Source organism: Dendronephthya gigantea, unplaced genomic scaffold (genome assembly GCF_004324835.1).
Source record: "Dendronephthya gigantea isolate DGI-Jeju-01 unplaced genomic scaffold, DenGig_1.0 000149F, whole genome shotgun sequence".
In the NCBI taxonomy this organism is placed as follows: Eukaryota; Metazoa; Cnidaria; class Anthozoa; order Malacalcyonacea; family Nephtheidae; genus Dendronephthya; species Dendronephthya gigantea.
The window spans coordinates 162562-187994 of record NW_021163159.1 but is presented as its reverse complement, the minus strand read 5'-3'; the positions used below and the strand labels follow the sequence as shown (position 1 = coordinate 187994).

Below are 25433 nucleotides of genomic sequence, written 5' to 3'. Positions count from 1 at the left end.
TCAATGGATCAAAACCATTTCCTGCTAAAGTTATCATTTCAATAAAAAGATCTTTTCGAAATCTTATTTAAAAACATATATTTTTCTCAAATGGGCTATAAGAGAAAACCAGAGCTAAAAAGATTACATAAAGACATAAAATTAACAGATCCAGCAAGGTTCTACCGAGAATTGAACTCGGATTCCCGGATTCAGGGTCCGAAGTGATAACCATTACACCACAGAACCTAACCATTTACTGAAAGACACAGCAGAAATTGGTGTTTGAGACATTTCAACCCGGATTCTAATCGCTGGTTCCTAATCGTGTATTTCTGTACCACTATCAAAGAGAAACCTTTTGAATAGCATGAAAAAGTTCAATTTTTCTTCCGAATACGTATTCTGTAATCTTTTGACGACTCATCATATACATATGACCCGCGCTGCGATGTATAGTCTATATACACGCACATTATTAAGATGAAGTATTTACATATATTCCCCCTATTCGAGGTATGGAGCCCTGGTTTACAAATATAATATAGAACATGCATGTGTCCCAGAAAGTCATTCAAAAAACCTAAACTGCATGGATTGTTTATCAAACGTACGGCTTTTTCCCACGAAAATAAATTGGGATTTTTCATGCACTAATGGGTACCATAAAAATATTTAATTTTTCTTTAATTTATAGAACAGGAAGGAGCGAGCGGAGTTGAACCACTGACCGCAGTGACCTGTCAACCAGCAGTCGGATGCCCTACCACTATATGATACTCTCTCTGAGCGTTCCATGCAGCATACCTGTCATATGCTATATTCTTAGACACCTGTAAGAGAAAGTCTGAAATAAAAAAATATATAAAGACGGAGAATGAATGATTTCAAAGAGTTTCTACCAAAATTGAACTCCGATTCTCGAAGTCAGAGTCCGAAGTGTTAACTTAACCACAGATATCAAACTCTGACGAATGTTGCTGCATAATATATATTATGTAGTTTGCTACGCGCATGCACATTATTAAGATTAAGTATTCATACAATTATATTCGTGTTAAGCTTGCACATACGCCTCATTAGCTCAGTGGTTAGAGCACTGGCCTTGTAAACCAGGGGTCCAGAGTTCAACTCTAGCAACTATATAATTTATCCTACTCAGAGCCCGAAGTGCTAACCATTACACCACAGGACATAAAGACCTAGAAAAATTACTGAGACTGAATTCCTGGCTCTACAGTATATCTATGCACGCCCATTATTAAGAAAAAGTAATTATATTGCCTGTATTCCAGGTGTGGACTCCCGTTTTACAAATTTATAGAACATGCATGTGTCCCATAGAGTCATTGAAAAAACACTAAACTGCAAGGATTATTTATCAATTAAACGGATTGTTAGAACGAAAATAAATTTGGGTTTTTTAATTCACTAATTAGTACGATAAAAATGTTGGATTTTTTTTTCATTGATAAAAGAGAAGGGAGCGAGCGGAGTTGAACCACTGACCTCTCGATCTGCAGTCGAATGCTCTACCACTGAGCTACACTCCCTGATCGTGCATACCTGTTTGATGCTATTCTCCTAAAAGAACATTTCTTGCTGTTCTTACCTTTTTCGAAATAGCACAAGTTTTATATTAATAGCATAGAAGCAATTGGGTAGAAAGCAGGGTGGCGCAGTGGAAGCGTGCTGGGCCCATAACCCAGAGGTCAATGGATCGAAACCAATTCCTGCTAAAGTTATCATTTCAATAAAAAAGATCTTTTCGAAATCTTATTTAAAAACATATATTTTTTCTCAAATGGGCTATAAGAGAAAACCAGAGCTAAAAAGATTACATAAAGACATAAAATTAACAGATCCAGCAAGGTTCTACCGAGAATTGAACTCGGGTTCCCGGGTTCAGGGTCCGAAGTGATAACCATTACACCACAGAACCTAACCATTTACTGAAAGACACAGCAGAAATTGGTGTTTGAGACATTTCAACCCGGATTCTAATCGCTGGTTCCTAATCGTGTATTTCTGTACCACTATCAAAGAGAAACCTTTTGAATAGCATGAAAAAGTTCAATTTTTCTTCCGAATACGTATTCTGTAATCTTTTGACGACTCATCATATACATATGACCCGCGCTGCGATGTATAGTCTATATACACGCACATTATTAAGATGAAGTATTTACATATATTCCCCCTATTCGAGGTATGGAGCCCTGGTTTACAAATATAATATAGAACATGCATGTGTCCCAGAAAGTCATTCAAAAAACCTAAACTGCATGGATTATTTATCAAACGTACGGCTTTTTCCCACGAAAATAAATTGGGATTTTTCATGCACTAATGGGTACCATAAAAATATTTAATTTTTTTTTAATTTTTAGAACAGGAAGGAGCGAGCGGAGTTGAACCACTGACCGCAGTGACCTGTCAACCAGCAGTCGGATGCCCTACCACTATATGATACTCTCTCTGAGCGTTCCATGCAGCATACCTGTCATATGCTATATTCTTAGACACCTGTAAGAGAAAGTCTGAAATAAAAAAATATATAAAGACGGAGAATGAATGATTTCAAAGAGTTTCTACCAAAAATTGAACTCCGATTCTCGAAGTCAGAGTCCGAAGTGTTAACCATTACACCACAGACCCTAAAAATCTATCAAACTTACTGACGAATGTTGGCTGCATAATATATAATTATGTAGTTTGCTACGCGCATGCACATTATTAAGATTAAGTATTCATACAATTATATTCGTGTTAAGCTTGCACATACGCCTCATTAGCTCAGTGGTTAGAGCACTGGCCTTCTTGTAAACCAGGGGTCCAGAGTTCAACTCTAGCAACTATATAATTTATCCTACTCAGAGCCCGAAGTGCTAACCATTACACCACAGGACATAAAGACCTAGAAAAATTACTGAGAAATTCCTGGCTCTACAGTATATCTATGCACGCCCATTATTAAGAAAAAGTAATTATATTGCCTGTATTCCAGGTGTGGACTCCCGTTTTACAAATTTATAGAACATGCATGTGTCCCATAGAGTCATTGAAAAAACACTAAACTGCAAGGATTATTTATCAATCAAACGGATTGTTAGAACGAAAATAAATTTGGGTTTTTTAATTCACTAATTAGTACGATAAAAATGTTGGATTTTTTTTTCATTGATAAAAGAGAAGGGAGCGAGCGGAGTTGAACCACTGACCTCTCGATCTGCAGTCGAATGCTCTACCACTGAGCTACACTCCCTGATCGTGCATACCTGTTTGATGCTATTCTCCTAAAAGAACATTTCTTGCTGTTCTTACCTTTTTCGAAATAGCACAAGTTTTATATTAATAGCATAGAAGCAATTGGGTAGAAAGCAGGGTGGCGCAGTGGAAGCGTGCTGGGCCCATAACCCAGAGGTCAATGGATCGAAACCAATTCCTGCTAAAGTTATCATTTCAACTAAAAAGATCTTTTCGAAATCTTAATCAAAAACATATTTTTTCTCAAATGGGCTGTAAGAGAAAACCAGAGCTAAAAAATTTACATAAAGACATAAAATTCACAGTTCCCGCAAGGTTCTACCGAGAATTGAACTCGGATTCCCGGATTCGGTCTCCGAAGTGTTAACCATTACACCACAGAACCTAACCATCTACAGAAAGACATAGCAGAAATTGGTGTTTGAGACATTTCAACCCGGAAATATAATCGCTGGTTCTCAATGGTGTATTTCTGTACCGCTATCAAAGAGAAACCTTTTGAATAGCATGAAAAAGTTCAATTTTTCTTCCCAATACGTATTCCGCAATCTTTTGACGACTCATGATATACATCTGACCCGCGCTGTGATGTATAGTCTATATACACGCACATTATTAAGATGAAGTATTTACATATATTCCCTCTATTCGAGGTATGTAGCCCTGGTTTACAAATATAATATAGAACATGCATGTGTCCCAGAGAGTCATTCAAAAAACCTAAATTGCATGGATTGTTTATCAAACGTACGGCATTTCCCACGAAAATAAATTGGGATTTTTCATGCACTAATAGGTACCATAAAAATATTTAATTTTTTTTTAGTTTATAAAACAGGAAGGAGCGAGCGGAGTTGAACCACTGACCCCAGTGACCTGTCAACTTTCAGTCGGATGCTGTACCACTATATACTACTCTCTCTGAGCGTTCAATGCAGCATACCTGTCATATGCTATATTCTTAGATACCTGTAAGAGAAAGCCTGAAAAAAAACAAAACATAAAGACGGAGAATGAATGTTTTCAAAGAGTTTCTACCAAGAATTGAACTCCGATTCTCGACGTCAGAGTCCGAAGTGATAACCATTACACCACAGACCCTTAAAACTATCAAACTTACTGACGAATGTTGGCTGCATAGTATATAAATATGTAATTTGCTACGCGCATGCACATTATTAGGATAAAGTATTCATATAATTATATTCGTGTTAAGCTTGCACATACGCCTCATTAGCTCAGTGGTTAGAGCACTGGTCTTGTAAACCAGGGGTCCAGAGTTCAACTCTCTGATGAGGCTTTTGCATACTTTTGTAAAAACTTTTACAAAAGTATATAGGCAACTATAGCAACTATATAATTTATCCTACTCAGAGCCCGAAGTGCTAATCATTACACCACGGGACATAAACACCTAGAAAAATAACTGAGAAATTCCTGGCTCTACAGTATATCTATGCACGCCCATTATTAAGATAAAGTTATTATATTCCCTGTATTCCAGGTATGGACCCCCGTTTTACAAATTTTTAGAACATGCATGTGGAGTCGAATGCTCTACCACTAAGCTACACCCCCTGTTTTACATTTTTTTAGTAACCGAATGGAAATGCATAAATTTGCGTTAAAAGGGTATAATATTAACCATTTCACATCAAGTATTAGAAATTTTAACTGCTCTGACTGGTATTTTCTAAAAAATTAAAAAAATATTATGTCGTATGTTTTGAAATTTGAAACGAAATTCCACCTGGTGGCAAACAATTTCTATGAACATCTTCCAGACTATAGAGGTTTGTAGTCGGCAGAATTTGAACCTTCGCGGGAATATCCCAACAGATTTCAAGTCTGTCGCCTTAACCACCCGGCTACGACTACATAATTGCTTAGGAGTCGCTTATTTTGCTTTAAAACGGATAGCTTGGAACTTACCTGTTTATTTTACCACAGATTTTACGTCGTGGGCACATTAATAGGTTTTCTGGAATTGGTATGCCTTCCAAACTGCTTTTCAATTGCCAGCAGAATTTTGGAATTATAATAAGACTGAAAAAAAGCAAAGGGTCTCGGGGAACTCGCTGTGACGGTTGGCGGAAGCTTTTATCAAAGGAATTAATTATTGATAGAAATCAGGCAGTTCACAGGGCGTGTAAATAGATCATGCATTAGTGATTGTGCATCACAGCATTCAGCAGCATATCCGAGACAGCAATTCAACTGCAATCAATGGCTGCTAATTCTGATTTCGAGCCTTAGCAGTTTTGGTCAGGGGCGTTAAATTTTTATTTTTATTAGTTGTTCTCTACAGTATAAGATATTACACGCTTTTTTATTTCAAATTAGAACTTATATAAGATGAGCCTACATAAGAAGTTTCATTATTTACCATGCCCAAGTTTAAGGGTTAGGTATACGTTACCTATATGAACAAGCTTTGCTCTTGGTTGATGATAACAATGGAACACATGCATGTCAATAAAACCCAATGAATTATTATAGATATTGATTTATAAAGAACAAGTCATGAAACTTTGTTCAGTATCGTTATATACAAGAAGCCGGTCAAAACACTCGTTCATGTTCGTAGATACTTATTAAGTTTAAGTTGAAAATGTGGAAAGCCTCCTCAGAGATTCGAACTCTGGACCCCTGGTTTACTAGACCAGTGCTCTAACCACTGAGCTAAGGAAGCATGCACCCAGAAAAAAACCTTGCGCGAATAGAAATGTAAACAAATATTTCAAAAAACGTATTTTGCAGGTAAATTTTTTCACGGCGATTATTAAATGCGTAATGATCACAAATATTTAAGTCTTTTACTCACCCTTACCATACACAGTTAAAAAAATCAAGGCTTATCAGAGAGTTGAACTCCGGACCCCTGGTTTACGAGACCAGTGCTCTAACCACTGAGCTAATAAGGCAAACCCGTAATACTTTTGAAAAAGGTAAAATGAATCATCTGCGAAAAATAGTTATTCCTGCGAAGCTCAAACTAAACGAAAAAATATTAGTGTTAAAGTTTGGTCGATCAATTCTGTAGCTTTCACAAACACGGTTACTGAGATTATCCTGTAGACGATGGCAATGGTAATCATACGGTGATATGATAGTTGAAAATGTTACAGTGTTATTTCTGAGTTACAAATTATTCTTGGGTTATGAAAAATGTGCCACGCACTATAAAAAAGTCGCACGAATTCATTTTCCTGATGTTCAGTACTTGTATATGATGATTCAACAAGGTCTTCATTGTTGACATGTTTACAACGTCTACATTTATGCATACTAGATCTCCTCCTTGCATGTATATTGATAGGATTGATGCTGCATGGGAAAAGCCACTGAGCTAATAAGGCAAACCCGTAATACTTTTGAAAAAGGTAAAATGAATCATCGGCGAAAAATAGTTATTCCTGCCAAGCTAAAACTAAAAGGGAAAATATTAGTGTTAAAGTTTGGTCGATCAATTCAGTAGCTTTCACAAACACCATTAATGAGATTATCCTGTAGACGATGGCAATGGTATTCATACGGTGATATGATAGTTGAAAATGTTACAGTGTTATTTTTGAGTTACAAATTATTCTTGAGTTATGAAAAATGTGCCACGCACTATAAAAAAGTCGCACGAATTCATCTTCCTGATGTTCAGTACTTGTATATGATGGACTTTGCTGGCCCCCTTCTCTACAGAGATAACCGAAAGTCAACGAGCAAGGCTTACGTTGCTCTTTACACCTGCTCTACGACAAGAGCCGTTCATCTGAAGTTGAGCAAGAGCATGGACGCTGACGAATTCAAGAAAGGGTTTAAAGAGTTCGTTGCTAGTTGCGGTACACCAAACAAGATCGTGAGTGATAATGCGTTAACCTTAAAAGCGACCAAACAGTGGCTAGACAGTCTTACTAAGGATACGGACTTGTTTAACTACCTAACGACGCAGAGGATAACTTGGCAATTTAATTTGTCTAGAGCCCCCTGGTGGGGTGGCTTCTTCGAGAGGCTTGTCGGGATAATGAAATCCAGTTTAGCAACTCCTAATGAGGGAAATAACGATAAGCAAGGCGCTAGTGAGAGACCTTCGAGAGCAGCGAAAGTAACGGCAAGAAATCGTATAGTCGGAATTGTAATGAACGAAGAAGAAGAGGAATGAAACGAAGGACGATGAGTGACATTAAAGCTGTCAGCCAGGACACTTTAATGGGGGGAGGGTGTTAGAAACTGTGAGACAGCGCGGGAGCTGGGATTGACATTTATAGTGAAATTATGTTAATTCATGGAAGAGAACAATAACATGTGCTTTTGTCATTTTTGAACATGGAGCGAGCGAGTGAGATCAGAAGAAAACCTTTGTATATTATTATGTTTATAAATATGTTTAACAAAACGAAGTGAATCATTCAGTGTCTCTGGGACCATTCCTCACATGGGAAAAGTTTTTGTCGAAGATATGTGAACATTCCAGTGACACATATATAGTTCAGTACTCTTAGCGCATGCGCGCAAAGTGGAGAACATGTGTTCCGCTAACGACAATAGAATTCTAGTTTACATGTTTCACGTTTGTACTATTTCTATCGATCTAATCCACGAAATAAAACAAAGTTATCAAATCCTTTCCGTCATATATATTATACTCTACATAATTTGGTGCCGTGACCAGGATTATGGCGGAAAATCTACAAAAATTGCAAGCATCACGAGCGGGCTATCGAAGCCCATTTGACACAAACAATCAAGAAGGCGGCAAATATTCTAACGAAAGAGGATTCTCTAACGGACAGTGATATTACATCGATAAAGCGAATCATTGATCAATTGACTCGGAAAAGGTCGATTCTGGAAGAACTGGACGAAAAAATCGTAGCGTTGGTCGAAGAACCGAAAGAACTCGAGAAAGAAATATTCCAATCTGAAGACATCAAAGAAGAAATTGACGAGACAATAGCACAGATAAGTAGCACTATTGAACGCTTTCAATCAACTAAGTTGTCTCCGAGTAACCCTCCTCTGAAGTACCTCAAGTAGTCGTAGAAAATGCAAGAGATCAAACCTCCTCAACATCCGTCAACACAAATGATCAAACACACTCGGGGACCCCTAATGAGATTGCTCAACAAGAGACTGTCCCCCCTCCTACAGAGACTCAATTACAAATAGAAACCCCAGTTGTTACACCAGTACTTCCAACAACCCCACCATCAACTACCCCCCATCACCCTAGCCCTCTCAATCAAAATAGTCGTTTACCAAAATTAAACCTTCCAACATTTTCTGGGAACCCACTACAGTGGTTTACATTCTGGGACTCATTTGAAGCCACAGTCCACACCAATCCAACCCTAGGGGATGTACAAAAGTTTAGTTATCTTAAGGCCCAACTGGTGGGGGATGCATCAAGAGCTATTACAGGGTTTCCCCTTACAAATCACAACTATACCAAAGCTGTCCAACTCCTAAAGGAAAGATTCGGTGACCCAACCAAAGTGATTAATGCGCACATGCACTGTTTACTTGAATTGCCAAACCCCAACTATGAACTAGCAAGTTTACAACTATTCTATGACACAATGGAGAACCACATCAGGGGTTTGGAATCTCTTGGAAAATCCCACAGCAATTATGGAGACCTCCTAGTCCCAATCATTCTGGGGAAATTGCCACAGCAAGTCCGAACAAACTTGGCCCGCGACCATGACAGTTATGAATGGAAATTTACACAACTAAGAGAATCTATTCGTAAAGAAATAAGAATTCTAGAAGCTGGTGCTCATTCCAGCCTCATGCAAGCCAAACTACCATCACCTAAACACACAACAGCGGGTTCATTTCTAACACAAACACAAAAGAGCCAGCATTATACCACCAAGCACAAGCCAGGAAATGTCATAAAACGATGTGCCTACTGCAAAGGACCACACCCTACCCACAACTGTAATGTTGTAAAGGATTGTCAAGAGAGATGGTCAATAGTAAAAAGGGAAAAACTGTGTTTCAATTGCCTGGGAAATCACAAATCATCTAACTGCCAATCAAAATTCCGTTGTCTGAAATGTAAGAGTAAACACCATACTACCCCAATCAACAACACCACCTCCTCCCCCTACATTTACACCCCAACCACCACCTCCTCCCCCTACATTTCCACCCCAACCTTCCCTCCCTACTTTTCAAAACACACAAAGCAATCCTCAGGTTCCCTCCTCTATGGCAAATACACAACAATCAACATCTACCCATGCAACCCTTGTCCCATCCACCCATTCCGCAACAGTACGGCATGTTTCCCTCCTAAAAACAGCAATTGCAACTGTCAGCACAGGGCAGCTAACATGTGACGCCAATATCCTTCTTGATGAAGGAGCTCAACGGTCCTTTATTACCACCGATCTAACGAAGCAACTCGGAGTTGTGCCCACCCAAACAGAGGAAATTTCACTATCAGCCTTTGGTGCCCAAACCCCATCTAGACGTCACCTCCCATTGACCACGGTTTTTATCATTACTCGTACTGGACAACAAATTCCATTGGAAGTTCTTGTAGTTGATGAGATAGCAACACCCCTCCAGATCCCACTTCGCCAGCACATAACCGACATGCCACATCTGAAGGATCTAACCCTAGCACATCCTATAACAACTCAAGAGGACTTTCGCGTATCATTACTTATTGGAGCTGACCATTATTGGGATATTATAGAAGACAAAGTGATTCGCGGCCAGGGCCCCACTGCTGTTGCGTCCAAACTCGGCTATCTCCTTTCTGGGCCATTACCATCACCCTTCCGACCTCCCACTACACTTGTAAATTTGTTACAAGCAATCAAATCTACCAAGCAAACAGAATTTGACCTAGAAAAGTTTTGGTCCCTCGAGTCGATCGGCATTACTCCACCCTCCCACACCGAAAACCAAGGAGATTTCCTGGGAAACTACATTGACACCTCCATTACCAGAAACCCAAATGGCAGTTATACAGCTAAATTCCCATGGAAAGATGATATACCAGCACTCCCAGACAATTACTTGGCATGTGAGCGTCGCACCCGAGCAATGATACGTCGACTTACCGCTACCCCTGACCTTCTGAAACAGTACGGGGACATTATCAAAGAGCAAACCAAACGAGGATTCATTGAAAAGGTTGAAGAAACCAAACCAACTGATAAAACACATTACATTCCACACCACCCCATCCAGAAGGAATCGACAACAACACCAGTCAGAGTTGTCTTCGACTGCAGCTTTCACTCATCACCGAATTCTCCTAGTTTGAATGACTGTCCTCACTGGCCCACCGTTCTTAAATGACATGTGTGCCGGCTATTTTACTACGGTTCCGCTCATTCACCTATGGCCTATCCGCCGACATTGAGAAAGCCTTCCTCCATGTTGGACTCGATGAAAGTGATCGAGACTTCACTAGATTTCTTTGGCTGTCAGACCCTACAAACCCAGAGAGCAAATTTGACACCTTCCGCTTCAAAACCGTCCTTTTTGGATCAACAAGCTCCCCCTTTATGTTGAATGCTACCCTTCGTTCCCACCTAGAAAACTACGATCTACCCACAGCTTAAAACATAAGGGACAATATTTATGTCGACAATATTATCTCTGGCTGTGACCAAGAAACGAGAAGTATCCAATACTACAACGAAGCCCGATCTATCATGCACGATGCACACTTCAATCTCCACTCTTGGACAACAAACAGTCCTTCGCTCCAAGAAATAGCTGTAAAGGACGGAACAGCTGATCCAAAACCCATAGTCAACATCCTCGGTTTAAAATGGAACCCATCGACAGATACTCTAGCCTTCCCATCAACCCCAGGCTACACACCACCCTCAACTATCACTAAACGTCATGTATTGCAAATCTCCTCCAAAATCTACGACCCTCTAGGCTTCCTATTACCTGTGACCATCAAAGCCAAACTGTTCATCCAAGAACTGTGGCAAAACGAACTGGAGTGGGATGAACCATTACCTCTTGAACTGAAAAACAAGTGGTTAAACATTACAAAGGATCTACAAGAAGCAATCAACATTTCTATACCAAGGAAATACTTTCCCCAAACTCCCTTCCCAACGTCCACAACATACATCCATGTATTTGTCGATGCCTATGGAGCTGTCCCATACCTTACTAATGAGAACCAATCGTCACTCATCATGGCAAAATCTCGAGTCGCACCCATGAAGGAACTAACCCTTCCCCAGTTGGAATTAATGACGGCCGTAATCGGAACACGACTAGCTAATTTCCTATCCTGTACCCTTAGTTCCAGATATCCCAACCTAAAGGTAAAGCTCTGGACCGAGAATGAAATAGTACTACATTGGCTCAATAACAACAAACCACTAAAACAGTTCAAAATGCATCGCATTAAGGAAATGAAAAACCAGTTTCCCACATCAACTTGGAACCACTGCAAAACCAATCAAAACCCAGCTGATTTGCTTACCCGTGGCATCACACCATCGCAGTTACAATCATCGTCTTTGTGGGAAAAGGGACCGACATGGTTACTACAAGAATCAGAATGGCCACTTTGGAATCCCTCACGCAAAATAAACCTCTCCCTTTTCGAAAAAGAGACGGTAGAACCAACTACAATCACATCAAGCGAAACTAACCCAGAAGACACAAAGTCGGGAATTCACATCGTCATTGACACAGCTCGGTACAGTTCATTAGCAAAACTACTGTCTGTCACTACCTACAGTAGGAGGCAAAAGTTTGAGTCCAGTCGTTGTAGAATTCCAGTATTAAACCCTGGCAGTGTATTCGAGTAAGACATGCGTATTAGTGTTTCAGTACTGTAAACCATATTAATTACACACTGTTTTGGTCCTAATGATCTAAATTATAACAAAATAAAGTTCTTATTCCTTTACACTGCCCAAGATTGGTGGGAAAAAGGGCAAAGTGATGGTGCACAAGGACAAATAGTTGCATTAAGTATTGAGGGATTCTTTCCTCGTAAGATCGCAGAAAAAGTGAGAATTTAAAAAGGTGGTATGCAACTAACCTTGGAGAGGTTCGAAGAAACTAAATCCTACTCAAGCAAACTTTTAGCTTCTTCCGTCATGCTCGGTTTGGCCATATTGAAAGATATAATAGGATCCTAATTAAAGTAAAGTATCATCCAATTCTTCAAGGACATGGAATTTCATCTGGTACAAGGATGATCGCGTGTGTAACTACATGATAATCCCCATAAACACCTGCACATCTTCTATGTGCCAGAAATCGTTTAGAAGCAAACTCGTTTTGGTGATCTCGTTCTCATGGCTTTCCACCTCAAATTCCAGATCTGAAACCTATCGAGTACTTGTAGGACCGTTTTAACCGGAAAAGGGCGAGGCACAGACCCGCCAGCCAGAATGACTTGAGGCAAGTGGTCAACGAATTCTGGCAAGGTATTAAACGTGCGACATTAAGAAACTATGGAGTCTATGCCAGCAAGAATAAACGTCATTTCAAGAGCAAAAAAGAGGGACACTAAGCATTGACATGAAATGCATTTTTGCACATTAACATACGTAAAATGAATATCATAACGTCTCATAGTTGTTGTACAGCATGTATTTTTCTGTTTACTCGTGTACTTTTTTGTAGTTCACTTATCGGTAAGGTTTTCTGTAGAATATTAATATATGCTGCTAAAACAATGAAATACAGTCACTGGACTCAAACTTTTGCCTCCTACTGTATGTCTATCGCTTTCTTCAGAATATTCGTAAGTCAAGAATCGCAGGGCCAATCTCCACAGCAGAAAGACAAACAGCATTGAAAGTGTGGATCAAAAATTGCCAAACTGTGCACTACAGCAACGAAATCGCCAATCTCACATCCCCGTCATCCTCCCATGTTCGTCTTCCCTTAGTACGACAGCTTCGACTATTCTTAGACCAAGACGGATTTCTTCGTTGCGGCGGGAGGATACATAATGCGCCACTTAGCGAACTCACCAGATTTCCATACCTACTCCCAAAAAACGATAGACTCACTGAACTGATCGTGCAAGACACCCATCATAAACAATTACACTCTGGAATCAATGCCACCGTCACTGCACTTCGACAAAGCTACTGGATAACCTCCATACGTCAATATGTAAGGAAGTTACTTCGACGCTGTGTCGTAACAAGACCTACGTATGCCTGTTTACGTGTGCCGTAACAAGAAGTGTTCATCTAGAAATTGTCACAGATTTATCGAAGGAGAAGTTTCTTTTAGCCTTTCGCCGTTTTTCAAGTCGGAAGTCTCTTCCTTTCACCATGATTTCAGATAATGCTTCCACCTACATAGCCTCGGCACAAACCCTGAAGGAATTATTTGAATCTCCGTCACTCAAAGAAGCCTTTAGCAGACAAGGCGTCGACTGGAAATTTATACCAAAGCGTGCGCCCTGGTACGGCGGCTTTTGGGAGCGCCTAGTCGGTTTAACAAAGACGGCATTAAAGAAGACACTAGGTAGAGCATCGATAACACTTGAAGAACTCCAGACCCTCATCGTCGAGGTAGAAGCCATCCTAAATGATCGTCCAATTACGTTTGTGTCATGTGATATAAACGATGAAGAGCCATTAACGCCATCGCACTTGTTGTACGGAAGAAGAATCACGTCATTACCGTTTGACACACCAATCTCTGTTGATGAACTATCAGACCCAGATTATGGAAGCGAGACAAATATTCGACGTCGAGTGAAACTACAAGCTATCCTGCTACAACAGTTCTGGAAAAGATGAAAACATGAATATTTAACGTCGCTACGGGAATTCCACCGTTCTAGTGGGGACAATAAGGAGATTATCAGGAAGGGAGACGTAGTTCTAGTTCACGATGACAATCTGAGATCTACTTGGAGACTAGCGGTTGTTGAAGATCTAATTCGAGGAGGTGATGAATTGGTCCGAGCGGCAAGTATTCGAACAAGCACAGGATATACGAGCAGACCGATTTGCGGGTTATATCCGTTGGAATTGTCAACAAATGAAGATGAGGGAAAGGAGACAACCAACCATACTGACCAAGAAAATCTCGTCAACTATTCAACAGAACGAGAGAGACCGGTTAGCAAAAAGACCAGTGAGAAATTCTGCTACGAAAGCAGTCAATAGAATTTCAGAATGGACAAAGATCTTACGCCGTCCTCCGGAGGATGTAGAAGATACATTCCAGTGACACATATATAGTTCAGTACTCTTAGCGCATGCGCGCAAAGTGGAGAACATGTGTTCCGCTAACGACAATAGAATTCTAGTTTACATGTTTCACGTTTGTACTATTTCTATCGATCTAATCCACGAAATAAAACAAAGTTATCAAATCCTTTCCGTCATATATATTATACTCTACAGTTTTATCGGGAGATTGCAACTTAAGTTCAACACTGCTTTTTTCCTTAAAAGCTAAGAAAGAAACTCAATCGCGCAAAAATTTCAAGGTATGAGGGTGATCCGGGCTTGCACGGGAATCGAACCCGTGACCTCTCGCACCCAAAGCGAGAATCATACCACTAGACCAGCAAGCCACACCTGGGGAAATAGTTCATTATATTTGGGTAAAATTTAAAAAAAATCCGGTATATTACATGAAAAACTAAGGTTCAAGAGATTTCCGTTAATTCGTGCGGAAAACATCCCATTTTGCTGTTGAAGACAAGCCTATAAAAGAGCAATAATTTCTGAATAGAGGTGCCTTTGACAAGAGGTAATTACGTTTTAGTCCAATCACCATGTTTATTTACATTATTTTTTAGTAACCGAATGGGAATGCATAAATTTGCGTTAAAAGGGTATAATATTAACCATTTCACATCAAGTATTAGAAAGACTGAAAAAAAAGCAAAGGGTCTCGTGGAACTCGCTGTGACGGTTGGCGGAAGCTTTTATCATAGGAATTGATTATTGATAGAAATCAGGCAGTTCACAGGGCGTGTAAATAGATCATGCATCAGTCATTGTGCATCACAGCATTCAGCAGCATATCCGAGACAATAATTCAACTACAATCAATGGCTGCTAATTCTGATTTCGAGCTATAGCAGTTTTGGTCCGGGACGTTAAGTTTTTATTTTTATTAGTTGTTCTCTACAGCATAAGATATTACACGCTTTTTTATTTCAAATTAGAACTTATATAAGATGAGCCTACACAAGAAGTTTCATTATTTACCATGCCCAAGTTTAAGGGTTAGGTACGTTACCTATATGAACAAGCTTTGCTCTTGGTTGATGATAAAAAAAGAACACAATAAAATACAATGAATTAGTATAGAAATCAAATACTTATTGAGTTTAGGTGGAAAATGTGAAGAGCCTCGTCAGAGATTCGAACTCTGGACCCCTGGTTTACACGACCAGTGCTCTAACCACTCAGCTAAGGAGGCACCCAGAAGAAAATGTTTGCGCAAATAGAAATATAAACAAATGTTTCAAAAAACATATTTTGAAGGTAAATTTTTTCACGGCGAATATTGAATGCGTAATGATCACAAATATTTAAGTCTTTTAATCACCCTCACCATAGACAGTTAAAAAAAATTAAGCCTTATCAGAGAGTTGAAAAAAAAGGGAAAACATTAGTGTTAAAGTTTGGTCGATCAATTCAGTAGCTTTCACAAACACCGTCCATGAGATTATCCTTTAGACGATGGCAATGGTAATCATACGGTGATATGACAGTCGAAAATTTTACAGTGTTTTTTTTGAGTTACAAATTATTCTTGAGTTATAAAAAATGTGCCACGCACTATAAAAAAGTCGCACGAATTCATTTTCCTGATGTTCAGTACTTGTATATGATGATTGATAAGGTCTACAACGTCTACATTTATGCATACTAGATCTCCTTCTTGCATGTATATTGATAGGATTGATACTGCATGGAAAAAGTTTATCGGGAGATTGCAACTTGAGTTTAGCACTGCTTTTTTTATTAACAGCTCATCATACACATCTGACCCGTAATGTGATGTATAGTCTAAACACGCGCATTATTAAGATGAAGTATTTTTATATATATTCCCCTCTACCAGGTATGGTGCTCTGGTTTACAAATATAATATAGAACATTCATGTGCCCAGAGAGTCATTCAAAAAACCTAAACTGCATGGATTGTTTATCAAACGTACGGCTGTTCGCCACGAAAATAAATTGGGAATTTTCATGCACTAATGGGTACCATAAAAATATTTAACTTTTCTTTAATTTATAGAACAGGAAGGAGCGAGCGGAGTTGAACCACTGACCCCAGTGACCTGTCAACCTGCAGTCGGATGCTCTACCACTATATGCTACTCTCTCTGAGCGTTCCATGCAGCATACCTGTCATATGCTATATTCTTAGATACCTGTAAGAGAAAGCCAGAAATTAAAAAATAAATAAAGACGGAGAATGAATGTTTTAAAAGAGTTTCTACAAGGAATTGAACTCCGATTCTCGAAGTTAGGGTCCGAAGTGATAACCATTACACCACAGACCCTAAAAATCTATTAAACTTACTGACGAATGTTGTCTGCATAATATATAATTATGTAGTTTGCTACGCGCATGCACATTATTAAGATAAAGTATTCATATAATTATATTCGTGTTAAGCTTGCACATACGCCTCATTAGCTCAGTGGTTAGAGCACTGGTCTTGTAAACCAGGGGTCCAGAGTTCAACTCTCTGATGAGGCTTTTGCATACTTTTGTATTTACAAAAGTATATTGGCAACTATAGCAACTATATAATTTATCCTACTCAGAGCCCGAAGTGCTAACCATTACACCACGGGACATAAACACCTAGAAAAATAACTGAGAAATTCCTGGCTCTACAGTATATCTATGCACGCCCATTATTAAGATAAAGTAATTATATTCCATGTATTCCAGGTATGGACTCCCGTTTTACAAATTTATAGAACATGCATGTGTCCCAGAGAGTCGTTGAAAAAACACTAAACTGCAAGGATTATTTATCAATCAAACGGATTGTTGGAACGAAAATTAATTTGGGTTTTTTAATTCACTAATCAGTACGATAAAAATGTTGGATTTTTTTTTCATTGATAAAAGAGAAGGGAGCGAGCGGAGTTGAAGCACTGACCTCTCGATCTGCAGTCGAATGCTCTACCACTGAGCTACACTCCCTGATCGTGCATACCTGTTTGATGCTATTCTCCTAAAAGAACATTTCTTGCTGTTCTTACCTTATTCGAAATAGCACAAGTTTATATTCATAGCATAGAAGCAGTGTGTAGCAAGCATGGTGGCGCAGTGGAAGCGTGCCGGGCCCATAACCCAGAGGTAAATGGTTCGAAACCATTTCCTGCTAAAGTTATCATTTCAATAAAAAAGATCTTTTCGAAATCTTTTTCAAAAACATATATTTTTTCTCAAATGGGCTATAATAGAAAACCAGAGCTAAAAAAATTACATAAAGACATAAGATTAACAGTTCCAGCAAGGTTCTACCGAGAATTGAACTCGGATTCCCGGATTCGGTCTCCGAAGTGTTAACCATTACACCACAGAACCTTACCATCTACTGAAAGACACAGCAGAAATTGTTGTTCGAGACATTTCAACCCGGAAATATAATCGCTGGTTCCCAATCGTGTATTTGTGTACCGCTATCAAAGAGAAACCTTTTGAATAGCATGAAAAAGTTCAATTTTTCTTCCGAATACGTATTCTGCAATCTTTTGACGACTCATCATTTACATCTGACCCGCGCTGTGATGTATAGTCTATATATACACGCACATTATTAAAATGAAGTATTTACATATATTCCCCCTATTCTGGGTATGGAGACCGGGTTTACAAATTTAATATAGAACCAGAGAGTCATTGAAAAAACACTAAACTGCAAGGATTATTTATCAATCAAACGGATTGTTGGAACGAAAATAAATTTGGGTTTTTTAATTCAATAACAAGACGGCGTTCTGGCGTTAACTCCGGCGCACGTGCCAGTCTTCAATATAGAGCTTCTGGACATAAACAATACAGTTCGTGTATTGTTTGGCTGTTCGCATACATATTCGCATTTAGATGCCTTACGAACCTAAATGTTCGATCGCGAAATTCAGAAGCACATCGCAGTATAGAAGTTCAATTGTTCAAAAATGTAAATAAACCGCATGATACATTCGCTTCGTCTTACAGTTTGCCTTTGGAATTCGCGCTTATATAGTTGTATTAAATCTTCGATCCTGTGCAAACTACGCGACGTGTCAACGCGCCCATACACGACCACATCATCTTGTTAAACGGCGAAATAGCAGCGATATTATTAAAATAGGACCGGGTCTACATGTATTAAATATATTCTTATCCCAATTCAATCTAAACTTAATCGAACAGCATGAAAAGAACGGTCTATTTGTTCCTCTTGGAGGAATTGCCGTATCATGCGAGCGAAATCGAATCGCGCATTGGAAAATTAGCCAAAGCTGTGCACCACAACTCTTGGGAGATAAGACTGGGACGTAGATAAATACGGTCACATACACGTTTTAAATACTAGTATATTTCGCGCCATTACAGACTTGCGACGACGAAAAATAAAAAAAAAACAAAAAAAAAAAAAACAAAAAAAAACAAAACCGGGGCGAATTTTCAACTCCGTCGCTGACGCCGGAGTAATTAGTACGATAAAAATGTTGGATTTTTTTTTCATTGATAAAAGAGAAGGGAGCGAGCGGAGTTGAACCACTGACCTCTCGATCTGCAGTCGAATGCTCTACCACTGAGCTACACTCCCTGATCGTGCATACCTGTTTGATGCTATTCTCCTAAAAGAACATATCCTGCTGTTCTTACCTTATTCGAAATAGCACAAGTTTTATATTCATAGCAAAGAAGCAGTGTGTAGCAAGCAGGGTGGCGCAGTGGAAGCCTGCTGGGCCCATAACCCAGAGGTCAATGGATCGAAACCATTTCCTGCTAAAGTTATCATTTCAATAAAAAAGATCTTTTCGAAATCTTATTCAAAAACATATATTTTCTTAAAATTGGGCTATAAGAGAAAACTAGAACTAAAAAACTTACATAAAGACATAAAATTAACAGTTCCAGCAAGGTTCCACCGAAAATTGAACTTGGATTCCCGAATTCAAAGTCCGAAGTGCTAACCATTACACCACAGAACCAAACCATCTACAGAATGACACAGCAGAAATTGGTGTTCGAGACATTTCAACCCAGAAATCTAATCGCTGGTTCACAATTGTGTATTTCTGTACCGCTATCAAAGAGAAACTTTTTGAATAGCATGAAAAAGTTCAATTTTTCTTCCGTATACGTATTCTGCAATCTTTGACGACTCATCATATACATCTGACCCGCGCTGTGATGTGTAGTCTATATACACGCACATTAAAGTCAGCAAGCAAATCCCTATAGTTTCTTTACGACGCCCTGGTATATTATCTTACACTCATTCAAAAAAGAGAAACTTAAATAATCTAATCCCAATTCCTATGTCCAAAACTCAGTCACCAAGTTTATCAGGAATCCAGAATTCGAGGTATAACTTAAAAAACAACAGGCTTAAAGTGGCTCATTTAAACATCCGCTCGCTTAGGAACAATGTACATCTCACCGAAATGAGAGAACTGACGCGAAATGAAAAATTTGATATCTTAACAATATCAGAAACGTGGCTAAATACAAGTGTATCGTCTGCTGAAGTAAAAATAGAAGGTTTCAATCTTTTAAGATTAGACCGCCTTCACAAACGAGGTGGAGGGGTGTGCACGTATGTTCGTAAAGAACTTAAAGCATCTGTCATAAAGTCTCTGTCTTCTATCTCTGAAGACAACTTCCATCAACAATGGATAAATGTTCAGTATAAAAAATCCAAATCGTTTTTAATCTGTGTAACTTACAGGCCACCTGACTGTCCCTTGAACTGTTTGGAAGACGCTCTTAAGCCAAACTATATGGAAGCTTTATTATTAAACAAACCAATCCTGATCCTAGGAGACCTAAATTGTGATGTATTGAAGAGTGGTTGCGCAGAGTATAAATCTCTTGAAAAATTTTTAAATGAAATGAACCTTACCCAAATCATCGAAACCGCAACGAGGATCACGAATTCAACTTGTTCATTGCTAGATGTCATCATAGTGTCGTCGAAGTCGTTAGTTAGCCGAAGTGGGGTATTAAACGCATCTATCAGCGACCATTTGCCAGTGTACGCGGAACTCAAACTTAAACCTCCTAGACAAGCCACAAGATATATCACTACGCGTAGCTACAAAAACTATGTACCTAATGACTTCTTCACCGATCTAGCTAGAAAGTCAGACTCCCTCTTATCCGTTTTGGAAGAGGAAGATGTAAATAACAAACTCGATCGCTTTAACCATGTTGTGCAATCAACACTAGATTGTTCACGCACCGATTAAAACAACAGCGATTCGTAACCGACCTTGCCCTTTTATCACACAAAATTAGAAACCAAATGAAAGAGAGAGACCGATTACACCATCAATTCCTAATTACGCGTGACACTAAGGACTGGAAAATTACAAGATCTACCGAAATAATATTAAAAAAGCTCTCAGGAAGGCAGAAAATGAACATAATTCTAATGAAGTACAGCAACACAAAGATAACCCGAGGTCTATCTGGAAATAATAAACCGTCTGGTACCATCAAAGAGCCAAGAGAGACAAATTTACACCAAAGATCACAAATCTATCGCAAACGAATTCAATCAATTTTTTTCATCAGTTGGTGAAAATGCTGCAAAGAAATCTATTCATCTAGCAGCTGCTAATAACATCGCTCTGCAGGAATCCTATGAAAAAGTTTCTATACCGGAAAACGATCAATTTTCGTTTAGGGCGGTATCTTGTTATGAAGTTCGTCGAGTGGTGTTATCTTTACCTAACAATAAATCTCCCGGCCCAGATTTAATTAACCCAAAGATAATAAAAGACTGTCTTCCAGTCATTTTGGGTCCTCTTACGGATATTATTAACTGTTCTTTCCGAACTTCTACCTTTCCACTGGCATGGAAAAAGGCAGAGCTCATTCCTATACATAAAGAAGGTGATCATGAACTACCCTTTAATAATCGACCAGTGTCACTACTAGCAGTAGCGTCGAAAGTGTGTGAAAAATTAGCTCTTGAACAATTGAATTCCTTTTTAATCAACTACAAGCGATTAACTCCCCACCAAAGTGGAAACAAAACACTCCATTCGACGGAAACATTAAATATTTTCACCACTGACTCAATCTTAGATGCCATGGACAAAAAGAAGCTTACAGCGCTAGTGTTGCTGGATCTCTCAAAGGCGTTCGATAGTTAGTCCAGTAATTTTAGGAGATTTTTTTGTTAAGGTCGGAAAAAAATAGTAAAAAGTTGAAATTTGCAGTATGCAATCCTTTAACCGTTCTCAACAACATACTAAAAGTCCTCATGTATCCCGCTTGAGCTTTTGTTGTATTAACGCCAGAACCATACACTACCTTTGAACGGAAATTTTGGCAGATTGAATACATTTTGTTGGATTTGGTTGGATTTGGCAGTTCAAAAGTGGAAGCACTGACAATAACAATTGTCTGCAGACGCTGCGAATTGAAAATATCTCAGTTAAAAAAATGTAAGTATATGTGCAAAAAACCTTTATTTTCTTCAGAATTTACACTATATGTTAAACTCTACCTTCGGTATGCAACAAAAGCTGTATAATATATGCCAGTCTGCAAAGTTTACTTTTTAACCGGATATCGATTCAGCCAGGCACATGTAAATGTACGCCAATTTTGGAAATGTATATGTGCAAAAGTTCCAAATACATTTATTTTTTAGACTTTAGTATAAATATATTTGGTCCAATTTTGCAAACTCTGAATAATTACTTCTAAAGGTAAACAAATGTACGCCATATGTACGCCAAAATTTGTGTTTGTACACCGGACAAGTCCGGTGTACACACTTTACTTTCCAGGCTGGTAATATATGCATTTGGCAACTGGATTTAAGTTTATAGCTATAGAGTATAGTCATACGTTTCTACACTCTACAGATCCCTTGCGTTGTTTATGATTTGGTATTTTTAAAAGGCAAATTTTCCAAGCTCCCAAGAAAGCTTAGTTATTATATATGCATTGTAGCATACAATAGCACAATGGCGCACATATTCTTTGGTCATATATGATCGGAATTTAATAAATGCAAACAAGGCAAGGGTCTGTTGCGCTATAAAAATTTGTACTACCTTGCTTGCTATTTGAAGCCCTTGTAATGTGTCATCCAAAGAAATATTAGATTACTAGTATGGAATGTTTATAAATTCGCCATATAGAATAGACCTTTTCGGTAATTACGTCACAACTACATTGAAGCGAGGCTTCTAAATAAAAGCAATATCGCTTGGCCTCTCAGCCTCGCTTCCGTGTAATTTTGACGTAATTACGAAAAGGTCTATTTGACTGAATGACCTGTTGGCATTTTCAAAAAACAGTGGAGCCTCCCCATGTTGTAAACATGATTAATGTAGAAAGTATCGCGGGCTTATCTTGCTAACAATATTATTATAGTCACCAAATTATTGCATTGATTTTTAACGTTTATTCATTAAAACACAAATTAAGTGTGAAATAAAATATATTAAGCCATTGCCAGAAATCAAGGACAGTTTCTGCACAGTTACAACGTGTTGCCTCGCGGGCGCAGATATAGCACTTTTGATTTTTAAGACTTTTCGATTACATCGCCATTCATTAAACAGTTTTTTACCCATACTCAGACTTTCGTAAAATGGTAAACAATCGAAGGAGCAATATGCTGAGAAGTTCGAAGAAACGTTTTGAAGTGGAAAGAGTTATTTTTCGCAGATATCATCGTAGAAAGGTGTGCATAATATGTTTTCATGAGCGCTCAAAATATTTATATTACAATGTCAATGACATTGACAACGACAGTCTATTTATTGTATTTCACTGTCTCTTGTTTTACTTAAAAAACTTAGATTGGAAACTTTTTCAAAAACACTATGAAACACAAAGGGTCGTTATTGTATTTGATGGCTATAGTGACGCTCCGTCCACAAAGTGTGCTGAGCAAAATCGGCGAGCAATGAAGGCGCAGTCGACAGAGATCTTGTTCACGGATGACATGCCTATTACTATCCGTCAAGAAAGATTTCTGACAAATGGAAAGAATAAAGCACGGTTTATTGAAGGTCTAACGCGATATCTTGAACATGCTGAGATAGAAGTGAAACAAGCGGTAGCAGATGCAGATGCGTTAATTGTGCGAACTGCAATTGATTTGTCGACCAACAACAACGTTGTCGTAGTCGGAACTGATGTCGACTTGCTTATTTTGTTGATACAGCTATCGAAGAAAGACAACCAACTCTATCTGTACAAACAAGGAGCTGGAAAATGTCCAGATAAAGTATTTTCTATCAGAGATGTTCAGAAACATTTGACAGAAGTATCCAGCTCGTTGTTCTTTCTGCACGCCATGACAGGTTGTGACACTACCTCCGCCCTGTACAGACAAGGCAAGAAGAAGGCGTTCAACCTCTTACAGAAAAACGAGGAATTACGGCGCGAGGTGGTGAGTGTATTCAACGATCCAACATCTTCCCCTGATTCTGTGTCATCCGCGGGAGAAAAGTTTCTTCTGGCATTGTATAGTGCTCCTAAGTCAACAACTTCTCTGAATGATCACAGACACAAACGATTCATGAAAGCGGTAGCTAACTGTCCTGTTAACAACCAGATGCAACTCGCGGCTTTGCCACCGACATCTGCAGCAGCAAAGGAACATTCATTCAGAGTGTATCATCAAGTGCAACAGTGGTTAGGAGTGGAGTTGCCCCCAACTCAGTGGGGCTGGCAATTGAAAAATGGAAACCTGCAACCGGTTCTCACTCGTCAAGCACCTGCGCCTGAAAAACTGTTAACTTTGATTTCTTGCAATTGCAAGAGTGGCTGTGAGCGATCATGTGGCTGCAAGAAAGCAGGTTTGGTTTGCACCGTTCTGTGTGGCCATTGCAACGGAAATGGCTGCAGTAATTCTGAATCACCAATTGTATGTGAATCAGAAATGGATGGAGAACATATTTTTGATGAAAAGAGCGAAGGCATTGATGTTATTTCCGATTCGCCGATATTGGAAATGAAGCATTTGATGTCCATGTGCCTGACGAAGAGTTGTCAATAGACAATCAATCTGATGAACTTGAATTTCCATCAGCAACTGCGAATCCACGAAAGCGGAAAAGTAAAACATAAACATATCGGGACAGTGTACAGTCTTTCGTGTAATAGAGTTGGGTGGAACCCCTGGCTAGGATTCTTGTGAAACGTGTTTTAATAATATTCACTTGTCAACTTTACTGTGAAAATTCCAGTTGTTACTTTGTGTCAGGTAATTTTGTATGTTATCGTGCTTATGACGTCATAATATTGCTGTTTAGTCTAAAGTAATAATTTTACGTACCAAAACATATTTTAAAAAATCCATATTTAGCGCAAATATAAGTAATGACGTCATGACCTCATAACGGCAGAAGCTCCAGTCGGATACATGAGGACTTTTACTATGTTATCAAGGTCACTGAAATGAGTGAATACCCCAATTTTCAACTTCTTACTAATTTTTTCCGACCTTTTTTACCATTTTGACTGTACTAAGTATAAATCACCAGACGCTACTCCAAAAATTATTCAATGTCGGAGCTTCTAATTCCACGATAAATTGGTTTAGAAGTTACCTAACTGACCGCTCTCAAGTCACTCGTATTGATTCTACAATATCGGAGCCACTATTATTAACTCATGGGGTACCTCAGGGGGCCATTTTATCGCCACTGCTCTTCTGTATATACTTAAACGATTTACCCGCTACATCCTACAATGGCAATCTGGAATCATATGTAGATGATACAAAGTTACTGTTATCGTTTCCTCTATCAGAAGTTGACAACGCTGTAAAAATCTTGGAACAAGATCTACATATGATCGCGACTTGGTGCTGCGAAAACAGCCTTCTGGTCAACCGAGACAAAACTAAATTTATGATTCTTGGAACAAGACAGTTGATAAGAGAGCTCGATGTTAATATCTCGGTTCCTTTCATGGGAAAACTTTTAGAACCTGTTGATTGGGCGAAAGATCTAGGAATGTTGATGGACAAACACGTA

General features: G+C 38.9%; 1 protein-coding gene and 13 non-coding genes across 14 annotated transcripts; 5 read left to right on the top strand and 9 right to left on the bottom strand.

Moving 5' to 3' along the window:
- Positions 1–156: 156 nt before the first annotated feature.
- Trnaq-cug lies at positions 157–228 on the bottom strand. Its single transcript has one exon. It is a non-coding gene; the product is annotated as a tRNA-Gln (tRNA).
- Positions 229–1460: 1232 nt separating this feature from the next.
- Positions 1461–1532, bottom strand: Trnac-gca. Its single transcript has one exon. It is a non-coding gene; the product is annotated as a tRNA-Cys (tRNA).
- A 114-nt stretch (positions 1533–1646) lies between these two features.
- Trnam-cau lies at positions 1647–1718 on the top strand. The gene has a single exon. It is a non-coding gene; the product is annotated as a tRNA-Met (tRNA).
- Positions 1719–3172: 1454 nt separating this feature from the next.
- Trnac-gca lies at positions 3173–3244 on the bottom strand. Its single transcript has one exon. It is a non-coding gene; the product is annotated as a tRNA-Cys (tRNA).
- Positions 3245–3358: 114 nt separating this feature from the next.
- Positions 3359–3430, top strand: Trnam-cau. The gene has a single exon. It is a non-coding gene; the product is annotated as a tRNA-Met (tRNA).
- A 1043-nt stretch (positions 3431–4473) lies between these two features.
- Trnat-ugu lies at positions 4474–4546 on the top strand. The gene has a single exon. It is a non-coding gene; the product is annotated as a tRNA-Thr (tRNA).
- Positions 4547–5042: 496 nt separating this feature from the next.
- Positions 5043–5124, bottom strand: Trnas-uga. Its single transcript has one exon. It is a non-coding gene; the product is annotated as a tRNA-Ser (tRNA).
- A 741-nt stretch (positions 5125–5865) lies between these two features.
- On the bottom strand, positions 5866–5938 carry Trnat-agu. Its single transcript has one exon. It is a non-coding gene; the product is annotated as a tRNA-Thr (tRNA).
- Positions 5939–6097: 159 nt separating this feature from the next.
- On the bottom strand, positions 6098–6170 carry Trnat-cgu. The gene has a single exon. It is a non-coding gene; the product is annotated as a tRNA-Thr (tRNA).
- Positions 6171–14722: 8552 nt separating this feature from the next.
- On the bottom strand, positions 14723–14794 carry Trnap-ugg. Its single transcript has one exon. It is a non-coding gene; the product is annotated as a tRNA-Pro (tRNA).
- Positions 14795–16874: 2080 nt separating this feature from the next.
- Positions 16875–16947, top strand: Trnat-ugu. The gene has a single exon. It is a non-coding gene; the product is annotated as a tRNA-Thr (tRNA).
- Positions 16948–17331: 384 nt separating this feature from the next.
- Trnac-gca lies at positions 17332–17403 on the bottom strand. Its single transcript has one exon. It is a non-coding gene; the product is annotated as a tRNA-Cys (tRNA).
- A 1546-nt stretch (positions 17404–18949) lies between these two features.
- Positions 18950–19021, bottom strand: Trnac-gca. The gene has a single exon. It is a non-coding gene; the product is annotated as a tRNA-Cys (tRNA).
- A 2570-nt stretch (positions 19022–21591) lies between these two features.
- LOC114536867 lies at positions 21592–24913 on the top strand. Its single transcript, XM_028558204.1, has 3 exons — positions 21592–21875; positions 23025–23128; positions 23247–24913. The coding sequence occupies exon 3, from the start codon at positions 23354–23356 to the stop codon at positions 24449–24451; it is 1098 nt and encodes a 365-aa protein (XP_028414005.1). The 5' UTR covers positions 21592–21875; positions 23025–23128; positions 23247–23353; the 3' UTR covers positions 24452–24913.
- Positions 24914–25433: the final 520 nt, after the last annotated feature.